The 13,552-nt window shown below is 42.6% G+C and overlaps 1 protein-coding gene across 1 annotated transcript in view; it reads right to left on the bottom strand.

Moving 5' to 3' along the window:
• Positions 1 to 13,552, bottom strand: part of drosha (drosha ribonuclease III) — a 182,247-nt gene that overhangs the window by 117,494 nt on the left and 51,201 nt on the right. The window contains exons 15-16 of the mRNA XM_043719624.1: positions 7,228 to 7,327; positions 674 to 781 (exon numbers count right to left, since the gene is read on the bottom strand). Coding sequence (XP_043575559.1) covers positions 674 to 781; positions 7,228 to 7,327 — 208 coding nt within the window. The remainder of the gene's footprint in view (positions 1 to 673; positions 782 to 7,227; positions 7,328 to 13,552) is intronic.

The following is a 13,552-nucleotide window of genomic DNA, read 5'->3' as shown; positions in this document are numbered from 1 at the left end:
CAGAGGGCAGTGGAGGCCCACTCTCTGGATTCATTTAAGAAAGAGTTGGATAGAGCTCTCAAGGATAGTGGAATCAAGGGTTATGGAGATAAGGCAGGAACAGGATACTGATTAGGAATGATCAGCCATGATTATATTGAATGGCAGTGCAGGCTCGAAGGGCTGAATGGCCTACTCCTGCACCTATTGTCTATTGACAGAACCCAATGCCCAGACTCTTACACTGGTATGTTCTCATTTAAACAAAACAGGAAGCAAGGGTCAGTCCACCTTCCACAAGTATTCATTTGCATTTTGCAATTCAATACAAACTCCAATCTGCTCTCTCCTCTTCCTCCAGAAAACCAGACAAGCTTGAAAAATAATTTCTGATTAACCTCGGGAGAGAAATGGACTTGAATCTGGGCCTTCTATCTCAGAGGTAGGAACACTACCACCACACCACACGGGCCTGGTAAACGAGCTCTGTGTTTCAAACTACTCCAAGTCCCACTTGCTCCAGAGTATGTCATAACATCTCTGAACTGCTGGATTAGAAAATATCAACCTGGTTAAACTAACCACCATCTACAACACGGTCGCAATGCTCATAATAACAGAACTGATGAGGCCTCAACAAATACAGTTACATCCAGTGTCAGTGCGGTCTATGAAGGTCATCCAAGCTACATACTTGACAGACATCTGAGCGGACACCAGTCTTCCAGAAACCTTGACTGCTCAGTTCGACTGTTACCTCACGTCGCATTGTATTTTTCTGACGGATCTTCTGCAAAGCTTCCTGAAATTAATGGAAACACAGCATTTGTTGACATGTAATAATAGGGATTTTTGATCCCAACACTACTTAAAACATTATATCCCGTATAAGATGAGCATTCATGCTGACTTGCCCCATGTCTCATTTACCCATCATCCCCACAGTGGGTACCGGTTTTGCAGCAAGTGGGTTTTAAAATTCTTATTCTCATTTACAAATCCATGGACTATCTCTGCAGAATGAGCAGATCGCGGCAAAGTGGCAATGTCATTGGACTTGCAAACCTCGAGTGCCCCCTGGGGAGAAGGATCAAATCCCACCTTGGCAGATGGTGGGATTTGAATTCAATGAGTAAATTTGGAATAACTAATTGCAGTGACAGTGACTGTGAAACTATTGTAAAAACACAGAATGAAGAGAGAAAACGCTGAAGAAATTGAAGTGTTCTGAAGAGTCACATTGGACTGTGTTTCTCTCTGAAGATGCTGCTTGACCTACTGAGTTTCTCCATCATTGTGTTTGTTTCAGATTGTCCAGCATCCCCAGGATTTTGACTTCATTTGAATTACGAAAATAACTCATGATTAATAAATCAATCGATCTGGAATAAAACACATCAGCCTCAGGGACTAGAAAACAAGATTGTTATAAAAACCCTAATAGATTAAATAATGTTCATCAAGGAAGAAAATGTGTCATCTTTACCTCCAGACCCACAGCAATATCAACTACTCATAATTGCCATCTGCTATGACCGAGGGAGTAATCAGTTCAAGGAAATTAGAGCTGGCCAGCAAATGCTACAACGCGTGAAAAAATAATTAAAATCTCCACCAACTCCACAATCCCCGAAATATCTGCGCTTGGCCAATTCAGTCCCAGCCTTAAATCACTCTATGGTCAGCCCTCAGTGCAAAAACCCAGAAAGTGCCAGAGCTACCTCCTTTAAAACTCACACTAACCATCTGTCCCATTTTCTATCCCAGTAGGCATAATCTAAAACCTCTCCCCTTGATCAAGGCTTTGCTCATTTGGCCCCAACGTCTTTATGTGGCTTGGTGTCAGATTGTGTTTGGCAGCACTCCTGCAAACCACCATGTGGCACTTTACTATGTTAAAGACACTAGATAAATGCAGGCCATTGTTGTTGTTGCAAGCGGGTGGTTGGATCAAAAGGTGGATACATACACTTTGTCAGCATTGCAGACTTTATAAAACATTGCTCTCCCCTGTGGTGTCTAGTTTAGACTGTACAAAAGCTTATGTGGTGCATTGGTAACATCCTTACCTCTGAGCTAAGAAGTTAAGGTTCTAGTCTCACCTGCGCCAGAGACACATCACAACATGAGCCATGCATCAGTTGTGGGTAGTTGTTGGAAGAGGTTCTGAAGGACAGGATTAATATTTATTTGGAAAGGCAAGGACCGAGTAGGGATAGTCAATATAGCTTTGTGCGGAATCATGTGTCACTACCTTGATTGAGCATTTTGAAGCGATGACAAAGAAGGTTGATGAAGGCAGAGTTGCAGACATCATCTACAAGGACTTCAGGAAGGCGCTTAACAAGGTTCTGCGTGGTAGACTGGTTAGCAAGGTGAGATCACTTGGAATCCAAAGGGAGTAAGCCGATTTGATACAAAATTAGCTTCAAGGTAGGGGTCAGACGGTGGAGGTAACAGGTTGTTTTTCAGACTGGAGGCCTGTAACCACCTGTGTACCGCGAGGATTGGTACTGGGTCCACTGCTTTTGTCATTTATGTAAACGATTGGATATGAATAAAGGAGGAATGGTTAGTAAGTTTGCAGATGACACCTAAATTGGTGGTGTAGCGGACAGTGAAGAAGGTTATCTCAGAGTACAATGGGACCTTGACCAGGTCCAATAGGCTGAGGAATGGTAGATGGAGTTTAATTTACAAAAACGTGAGGTGTTACATTTTGATAAGGTAAGCTTACACAGTTAATGGTAGGGCCCTTGTGTTGCTAAACAAACAGACCCAAGGATGCAGGTACATAGTCCCTTGAAAGTGGAGACACAGGTATACAAGGTGGTGAAGGAGGTACTTGTTTCCCACTGCTTTCATTGGTAGGAGTTCAGAGGTAATGGTGCAGCCGTACAGGACATTAGTGAGGCCACTTCTGGAATACTGCATTCAATGCTGATCTCCCTGCTACAGGAAACATGTTTAAAAAGGGACCGGAGGAGCAACGTTTTCCATGTAGTGGCTGGTGTGTATACAGAATAAAGTGCCAGAGGAGATGGTGGGGCTGGGTACAATTACAACATATAAAAGACATTTGGATGGATACATGAATAGAAAGGACTGAGAAGGGTATGGGCCAAATGTGGCAAATAGGGCTAGATCAGTTTAGAATATCTGGTTGGCGCAGGCAGGTTGAACCAAAGGGTCTGTTTCGGTGCTGTATAACTCTATAACACTCTTAACAGGTTGATTTAACAAAAATCTATACTGTATAAGGAAAGGAAAGCTTACAGTCTTCAACAATATTCAACGTTAGAAGTTAAAAGAACTCTTGTTGCACCGGTCCCTGTTCTCCTCAGTTGAAAATGACCTATTCTTGCTCTCTATAAATAGCTGAAGCAATAAACCGCATGGAACTTGAAAGGACCTGTGCAGAAATACACTCAGCTAGTTAAATACACTCGAGTGCTAAAGCAGCCACAGCATTAAACTAATGACAGATGGAAAATGTCAGACGAAGCAAAATTGCATTTCAGCAGCAGTATAGAGCACAGATTCCAAAACCGGTTTCTTTTCTCTAAGGTTAATGATTCTCCTTATAAATAATCCACACTGTAGCTGCAGCTCTCTCGGTATGGATGAATTGGAAGGACTAACAGATCTGAAATAGCATGCCCCCAAAATAAAGCTGTTTCAAAAATCACTTATATTCATACTTTGTGAACTCCTCACCAACCACGAGTGGTGCTCAGGCAGTGTGCATTATTCTGCAATTACATGCAGTTGCTTGGCTATCATCTATGACAAATACAATTATAAATTCAAACACTGAGACAGCAGGAGAATAATTTCTATTCTAAAGTCAGAGTCACACAGCACCGAACAGACCCTTCGGTCCAACTCATCCATGCCAACCATGTTTCCCAAATTAAACTTGCCCTAACTGGCTGCGTTTAGCCCTTATCCCTCCAAACATTTCCTTTCTGTACCTATCCAAAATGTCTTTTAAGTGTTGTAACTGTACCCGTATTCACCACTTCCTCAGGAAATGTATTCATATTTGAACCAGCCTTTGTGTGAAAAGGTTGCCCCTTAGGTCCCTTTTAAATCCTTCTCCTCTCACCATAAAAATATGCCCTGTGGTTCTGAACTGCCCCATCCTAGGGAAAAGGCTTTTGCTATTCACCATATCTATGCCCCTCAATTTTACAAACAACTGTAAGATGATTCCTCAATCTCCAATGCTCCAGTGAAAAAAGTCCCAGCCTATCCAGCTTCTTACAACTCAAACCTTTCAGTCCCAACCACATCTTGATAAATCTTTCCTGAACCCTCTGCAATTTCATATCCTTCCAATAGCAGGGGGACCAGAACCGTACACAATGCTCTAAAATAACCTCACCAATGTCCTGTACAGCCACAATATAATGTCCCAACTCCTATACATAATTGTTATCAGCAATGATGGAAAGCGTGTTAAACATCTTCTTAAACAGCACGTCAACCTGCAACACAAATTTCAAAGAATTATGTACTTGAACCCCTCAGTCTCTCTGTTCGACAGCACTACCCAGGATCCTATTAACTATACAAGTCCTGCCCTTGTTTGTTTTACCAAAATGCAATAACTCGCATTTATCCAAATTAAACTCCATCTGCCACACCTCAGACTCTTGTGAACAGCCTGTCTCTGATCACCTTTCCAATGAGGTTTACATTGTACACTATAGATTTCCCAGTGTTTCCCAAAGATGAATAGGGACAAACAGCCATTAATTATTGCTGACCATATCACCATTCTTTACAAAGGGTGTAATATATTAACTGTTAAAGTGAGCTGGGTTCAACCACTTCAAGGCCAATTCTTAACAATTTCTCCTATTCTTCACCACTCCAAATTCATCTACTCCATCCCAATTCCACTTTGTTCTGAATTGGATGCCAAAAAGCACTTACCAACATTAATCATAATTCAACTTACAAATTACCAAATACCTAATCTTTGATCTTCACCTCATCATAACTCTAGAGCATTCTCTCGACTCAACCACAATATATTGCTGCCCTCTCTTCAGCAAAACGATAGACATTTGCACTCCTTTTCATTCTAAATAAGACCCAATCTACACTTCCGCCTCATGTTAAAGTATACAAACCTTGTACGTGCCCAGTGCAGAGTGAGATTCATCCTCTATTGCCAGCTCTTGCTGGATCACATCAAAAAAATGCCTTGCTCTCAAAACCATACATTTCTGCAGATTTTGGGATAATAGATAACGTGGTCCAGCTCTGCCTAGATCACTCACTATTCCAGAGCCATCCTGCAGAACTAAGTTAACCCCATCTTTTGTTCCATCTCTTCAAACTCAAGGATTTCTTCGACATTAAGAGTGAGGTCATCTGTTGAGCTGTCTGTTGCTTCTCTTCATGGACCTTGGATCATTGCTAACAGTCTGATTGTAAACCTCTCACTCTCTCCTCCTTTGACATTATTTCCAACAAACCGCTGACCATACAATACCCACCTCCTAACTCCCTCCCAGGTGACATCATAATGGTTCACTAGCCCCACATGCAATCCCCCTTTTGTCAAATCCGCTGTCTATCCCACCCCATACCCTCAAAATCAACCTCAATACCTTCATCCGTCAATACCTTGCTGTCTCCCACATCTTTGTCCACGTTTCCTGCAAATCTCAATCCCTCCACAAGATAATGGAATGACTTTGTTTTTGTTTTTATCTTTCATGTTTTGTGAGTGTCACTGACAAGGCCAGCATTTGTTACCCATTCCTAATTACCTTTAAACTGAGTGGATTGTTAGGGCCATTTCAGAGGTCAATTAACAGCCAACCACATTGCTGTGGGTATGGGATGACATGTAGACTATACCAGGTAAGGACAGCAGATTCTCTTCCCTGAAAGGACGCTATTGAATCAGATGGATTTTTACAACAATGATGGTTGTACTGTCACCATCACTGAGACTAGTTTTATATTTCAGTTTTTAAGTGAATTTGAATTTCACCAGCCAGGGATGGGATTTGAGCCCACGTCCTCAAATCATAAGCCAGGATTACTAGTTCTAGATTATTGGTTCTGTGACAGTACCACGATGTCACCGTCCCTCTCCAGCTCATAGCCAAACTAGTTCACGACATCCTCTTGGACTGTGACATGATGTGGTTCCTCCAATTTTGTATAACTTTTGGCAAAGTGCATCACCCCATCAATAGCCCTGCTCTACAGTTTAACTTTGCTCAATGCCACTTGCTATTGGATAGCTCCCTCCAGTAATGGTCACTCCTCCCATTGCACTGCATCATTAGTTCCAAAGCATCACAAAAGTAAAATCTACCCTCAGTCCACCTCTTCTCTTGATTTCCTTGACGATATCATCGAATGACTAAAAAAAAGTCAGCATAGTCTTGGCAGGCCACAGGGCTGCTCTCTCATTCGAGGGAGGGAATGATGATGGTTTAACTCGTGAGGAGAAAGCATGAAATGGAAAGTCATTCATGGTAACTTAAGCCGCTACAGGAATTGAACCCACACTGTTAACACAATTCTGCATCACACACAAGCAGTCCAGATAATTGAGCTAAACCTCTCAGCTAAAAACTTGGAGATGCAGGGCATTCTTTTCAGTAGGTGCAGGGAACAGTAATAGGAGACATAAGGTGTCCTTTTGGATGAGTAAAAGCAGACATAAATTTGCAAATAAAATTGACAAATTCACTAAGTTGTCAACTTGTTAAGGGGATGTCAAGCTGTCATGGTATTTAAACCTCCTAGCTTTTACATTTCTGAATAAACTGTCCACAGCAAGTAAAGATCAGTGTTTGCCATTTCACCTCAGTCTGTTGACATAAGTCTGAGGACTGTCTCTATAGGAATTGTACTGCATGACTGATTTCACAACTTATTGCTGATAAGATGATTCACGGTTCACAGTCTGACTGACTGATAGCGGGGTGTGAGGGGTGAGGACTAAAAATTGTTTGTTTCATTTTTGTAATGTTGTGGTGAAGTTCTAGGTTAATGAGGAGAGCCTTTTTCAGAGCTCACCTGACTAATTCTCACTTCTTTATGAGGCAGCATGCCAGATTGCAGTTACCACCCACCCACCCATCTCGGAAAAGAAAATCCAACTGTCTGTGGCACTCTCTCCATCCACATTACTCCAAAGGATTTGTGCGAAAGCTAGTGTTAGACAAAAACACAAAAACATCAGAAATGCTAAAGGAGCAAATGACAGCTTACCTCTCGCTGAGCCAGTTTCTGTTTGTCTGCTTGTTTGACCTTGGGGCTGTTTGCTAGCAGGTGACGCAGTTTGACATAACTCTTCCACAGCTTCTGATACCTTGGAAGATAAGTTTTAGCTTACTTCCCAATCATAACAAAATATCTCCCATCAATCTCAACCAAAGTCAATAAGGAATGGCTCAGAGCAAACATTTTGGTTTGGACAGCAGCATCCATCTTAGAATTCCCTGACGCTACCCACGTTCAAGACAGCAGATGGGGTGCTCCCAACTAGGGGCAGTATGTGTGTTACAAGCAATGGTCACAGACACTTCTATGATGAAGAACACTTGAAATAAGTATCTGACGGACATTTTCTCATAACGAAACATTGGAACAAGTCATACACCGAGACAACTGCTCATCAATAGATTGTACAAACAAAACACAATAAAAACCAGAAGAACTGCTGTAAATCAGAAACAAAAACAGAAGTTGCTGGAAAAGCTCTGCAGGAGAAAGTGAGGACTGCAAATGCTGGAGATCAGAGTCAAGAGTGTGGTGCTGGAAAAGCACAGCAGGTCAGGCAGCATCTGAGAAGCAAGAGAGTCAGCGTTTCAGGCATAAGCCCTCCATCAGGAATGAAAGGTTCAGTAGTCTGGTCACATCTGATGTTCAGAGAACAGGTCACCGAACCGGAAACGTCAAGCGATTTCTCTTCACAGATGCTGCCAGATCTGCTGAGCTATTCCAAAAAAAAAGCTGACTGCATTGAGATACCTTTGAACTTGTATCATGTTTGAAAGGATATGTGTACATCTGATGAGCCAAATGTAAGTTATATTTAAAACTTGGACAAAATCCTGTGTGATTTGTTAAAAAATTATCCATACATACAATCTCTCCACAGAGTTAGAAGAAATCTCACCCATCAGGTGTACATCCTCGTTGCTGTCGGTCACTTTGTGACGAGGTTATATAAAGAGTGACAGCAACCTCCCCATCCAGGGTGAGACGTGGACGATGTGTCCTTTTTGTTTGAGGGGGGAACCCAGTACCTTTTCCCCAGATCATGGTGTGCCAGCAGTCCGGCCAGAGCCAGACTAACAATATTTAGAAAAACATCTTCTACATGCGGCTCAAGCAACCGTCCTCAAAGGTCTTTCCACCAATGAGACAACAAACAAAGGCTGTGCCTAACAGGAGAGCATGAAATGCCCAGGTTGTTGTTTCTCTGGCAAATAAAGTGGAGAGGTGATTTGATACAGGTCTTTAAAATGATGGGAAGATTCAAGAGGAGTTCAAAACAGGTAAGGGAGTTTTTGTGCATGGGTTTGGACAGCAGGGGGATCAAAACAAGAGGTTGGACCAAACAGAAGAAAAGCCCAAATACAGAGAGTAGCCAGAATGAGGATGTCATTATCATTGACAGAGTACCTGAGGCTAACGATATAAATGAAGTTGAGGGGAAACTAGACAAGCACAAGGTAAAGAAACATATCCATCTGTACTGTATTCTGTCTTAGTTTCTCTGCTACTGAAACCTCCCACTCTGCTGAGGACATGCAGGTCCTGGGCCTCCTCCTTCGCCATTCCCTTACCACCCGACGTCTGGAGGAAGAATGCCTCATCTTCCACCTCCAGACAGTCCAACCCTGTGGCATCAATGTGGATTTCACCAGTTTCCTCATTTCCCCTCCCCCACCTTATCCCAGTTTCAACCTTTCAGCTTAGCACCACCCTCATGACCTATCCATCTTCCTTCCCACCCATCCGCTCCACCCTATCACCATTACCCTCCACCTCCATTCACCTATCATACTCTCAGGTATCTTGCCCCCAGCCCCACCCCCACCACCCTCACCCTCACATTTATCTCTCCACCCCCAGGTTCCTAGCCTCATTCCTGATTAAATTGTTTTGCCCGAAACATTGATTTTCCTGCTCCTCGGATGCTGCCTGACCTGCTGTGCTTTTCCAGCACTACATTCTCGACTTAAATGAGAGACCCCTGATTTTTAAGCAGTGACCACCTAGTTCTAGATACTTCCATTAGAAAGCACATCCTCTCAGGGTATTACACTTAATCAAGTCACTTTTTACTCTTATAAACTCCTCTGTATACAAGGTTCGCCTGCCCAACGTTTTCCTCAAAAGGCAACCTGCCCATTCCAGGCATTTATCTGGTAAACCTCCTCTGAACTTGCAACAGCCTTGCAATAATTTCATTGGAAACATTTGGCAGAGAAGATGGATAAATATCAGGAGTGCATTTTTTAAAAATTACTTACAGAATGGCTTGTATAAAATATTAGCAGAAAGACTCTAGTGGCATTAAATCAAAGGCATCATAGGAAATCTCCCACTGCTGCATTAGTGAAGCTGAACATGAATACATTTTTCTGCATCTGATTCTCAGTGCACCTGACCTAGAAATTGCTTGATGGAAACACTGAGTACTCAACATGGACAAGTGCTTTGATAACCAACTATGAAATCCTTCACCTTCATAAACAGAAATAAACTCAGAAATATTTAGGGACATTTTTTTTTTGAAAAAAGCACAGAAGCCACTAGCTAAAACAGAATGTCAAACCTACACATTTCAAACAATTTAAGCCGACATTTCTGACAGCAAACCATTGGCTCGCATAAGGTTAAAAATTAAAATTAAAAGGTAAGCTTAGAGTGGAGTTGCTGACCAAGTACTTTCATTTAGGAATTGTTGATAGCCATTATAACAACAAGAAATACTTTTTATGATTGTCCTCCTTGTTTGTACATTCTATGTTGCATACTCCAGAGAAATGTTTCAAGTCATTTCCAAACCTCAAACTTAATTCCACCAAGTTCAAATTAGCCTTTTTACTGACAACAATACTCTCAGCCAACCTACTAGCAAGTTCCACAGAGCATTCCCGAGAGACACTGAGCCGTTTCCTTTTTCATAACAGTGTGACTGAAGCAGGATTGTATTCACAGTTATATACACCACTAATAACTGAAAAATTTGGTTTCTCCTCCAAATCTGGTTCGATTCTAAAATGCAAACACTGAAGAGGAAACCTACAGGGAATTTAATGCAAGTTTACTTGTAGGATACAGCCAACAGTCCGTGGATACATTACTCTGATCTTACTTCAGTGCTCAGGACTGACTATATATTAGGCAAGTGGCAACACATGAACAAGTCAGCATCTACATTGCGTTAACTAACTTCACATGTAGCCTTTAAAGAAAGCCGATGTGATTGGAGTTAAGGCTGAACACATAAAGGCTAGAAATAGGCCATTCTGGCCAACCTGGTCATGGTGACATTATGCAGCACAGAGCCTTTACTATGTAGGGAAGGGACCTACATAAGAATAAGTAGATCTTGTTGCAATTACAGAGACCTTTGATGAGACCATGGAATGGAATCTTGCAGAGGTGACAGGGTCTCGCTTGCCATTGGAGGACCAGCAAAACACCAGTGCCCTTCTTTTCAGGCAAGTCCAACATATCACGTGACATTCACTGGTCAGAGAATTGAAAGGCAAGCTAATAGCAACACAGAAACACAGAAGCAGGAGTCAGCTGTTCAGCCCTTTGCGCCTGCTTCTCCATTTAATACGATCATCCAAGTCAGTTCTCTGATCTCTCTTTCTCTTCATACCCTTTGAATCCTTTAAGCTCCAAGCACTATATCTAACTCCTTCCTGAAAACATTCAATGTTTTAGTCTTGAGCTACTTTTTGTGACACTGAATTCCACGCACTCTCTGAGTGAAGAAAGTTCTCTTCATCTCGGCCTTAAGTGTCCTACCCCATATCCTTAGACAGTGACCCTTCGTTCTGGGCACCCCAGTCAGCCGGAAAAGCTGTTCTGCGTTTATCCTGTCTAATGCTCTTAAAATTTCCAGGTTTCTGAGAGACTCCCCTCACCACCACACCCCCCCCTTTCACCCCCAAATCTTCTAAATTCCAGTGAATATAATCCTAATCGATCTGGTCTCTCTTCATACGTCAGTCTTGCAATCTCAGGAATCAGTCTGGTAAAGTTTCATTGCAATCCCTCCATAGCCAGAACATTCTTCCTCAGATATGGAGACCAAATCTGCACAGAGTACTCCAGGAGCAGTCTCACCAATGCCTGTACAATTGCAGCAAGACATCCACACGTGTGTATTCTAATGCTGTCATTATGAAGGCCAACATACTATTTGCCTTCTCCACTGGGTGCTGCACTGGCATGCTTATTTTCATTGCCTGATATACAATGACACCCATGTCTTGTTGCACCTCTCCCTTTCCCAATCTATCACCATTCAGATTAATTACCAAACTAAATGGCATTCTCCAACTTAATCCAGAACAAGTCCAGCAACACTCAAGGAGCTGGAGACCATTCAAACCAAAGCAGGTAACGACTGCCCAGTATATTACCCCCAAGGTCACATATTTAAGGCAGAGATGAGGAGAAACCTCATCAGAGGGTAGTGAATCTGTAACATTCTTTATCACAGACAGCTGGCAAGACTGGATTTTTAAGTATATTCAAGGCTGAGATAGACATATTATTAATCAAAACGGGAATCAGGAATTATGGGGGGGGAAAAGGCAGGAGAGTGGAGTTGAGGATTATCAGACCAAACATGATCCCATTGGATAGTGCAGCAGGCTCAAAGGCCAAATGACGTAATTCCACTCCTATGTCTTAGAGTGGTGGTGGTTAGCTCAGATGGCTGAATGGCTGGTTTGTGACGCAGTATAATAAAAAGAGCGTGAATTCAATTCCTGCGCTGGCTAAGGTTGCCATGAACAAAGAACAAAGAATGATGAAGGATTCTCCTCACTCTCTTCCCCTTGCCCTTGCTTGGTGACCCTCAGGTCTGTGGATTAGATTAGATTCCCTACAGTGTGGAAACAGGCCCTTTGGCCCAACAAGTCCACACCAACCCTCCAAAGAGTAACCCACCTAGTCCCATTTCCCTCTGACTAATGCACCTAACACTATGGGGCAATTTAGTATGGCCAATTCATCTGACCTGCACATCTTTGGACTGTGGGAGGAAACCGGAGCACCCGGAGGAAACTCACGGCTTCAGAATGATGAGGAGAAATCGGATTAAAACATACAGAATAGGGAGAGCTGGGTGAAGTGGACATGGGAGATAGGCAAAAGTGAGGACAGCAGATGCTGGAGATCAGAGTCAAGATTAGAGTGGTGCTGGAAAAGCACAGCAGGTCAGGCAGCATCCGAGGAGCTGGAAAATCGACGTTTCAGGCAGGAGCCTTTCATCAGGAATGAGGCTGGGATTTTATCTCTCCAACCCGGAGGCTCCCAGCCCCACTCAAATCTTGACTCTGGACATGGGAGACGGCATTCCCACTAGTAAGAGAAACCAGGATCTGAAGGCTCAGCCTCAGAGTGAAAGGACAACCCATTTGGATGGAGGCGAGGAAGAATTCTTCAGCTAGAGGGTGGTGAATCTGTGGATCTGATTTCCACAGCGAGCTGTTGAGGCCAAGTCACTGAATACATTTAAGACAGAGATAGAAGGGTTCTTGATTGAGAAGGTTTATGGGAGAAGGCAAGCGAATGGGGTTGAAAAACATACCAGCCGTGATGAAAGCAGACTTGATGGGCCAAATGGCCTAATTCTGTTCCTGCATTTTACAGCTTTTTGGTTAAACCACTACCAATCGTGTTTCTTGAATGAGTGTGCAGTCCTATGGAATGGTAGGACTATGGCAGCTTTACCTTTCTCTTAAAGCTCTAGAATTATCTTCCTCAGTTTTGCCAACCCTTCAGCCTCCTCTCTGTCCTTGAAGCTACCTTTTTGCTCCAGATGTCAGCGATCTCTCCGAACAACACCATATATGGTTTGCTGTCCAGTTCTAAGTTATAAAATTCCAATTTTGGAGCACTTTGCAATATTAACGGCACCATTTCTGCACACACAAGCTGTGGTAAGGTTGATCGCACAAAGTTCTAGTGAAATAGATAAACTCCAAAATACAAACTCATCCCTACTTAAAAGAAATGTTGACTTTTAATAAACACAATGAAACTCCTCAGCACAAACTATACACAGTGCAGCATTTAGCTAGCTTTATTGAAATTCTCATGGAAGTGAAATTGATTCATTAGACATCACCCACTGCGAAATAGGGCAAAAAAATTGGATTAGAACAAATTACTTGCTCATAATAGGAATTATGTGAGCAATAATATTCGAAGTGGATGCTGACGAAGGAGGATTGTACACTGCAAGAAATTAACACAAAAAGGGTGGGAAGGGAGAGTTTGAAGGAGGGAGTTCATAAACTAGCATCAATTCCCTTGTTGAAAGCCAAGCAGC

This window comes from Chiloscyllium plagiosum, chromosome 29 (assembly GCF_004010195.1).
Source record: "Chiloscyllium plagiosum isolate BGI_BamShark_2017 chromosome 29, ASM401019v2, whole genome shotgun sequence".
NCBI lineage: Eukaryota > Metazoa > Chordata > Chondrichthyes > Orectolobiformes > Hemiscylliidae > Chiloscyllium > Chiloscyllium plagiosum.
The sequence above is the reverse complement of the archived record's forward strand: the minus strand, read 5'-3'. Positions and strand labels throughout refer to the sequence as shown.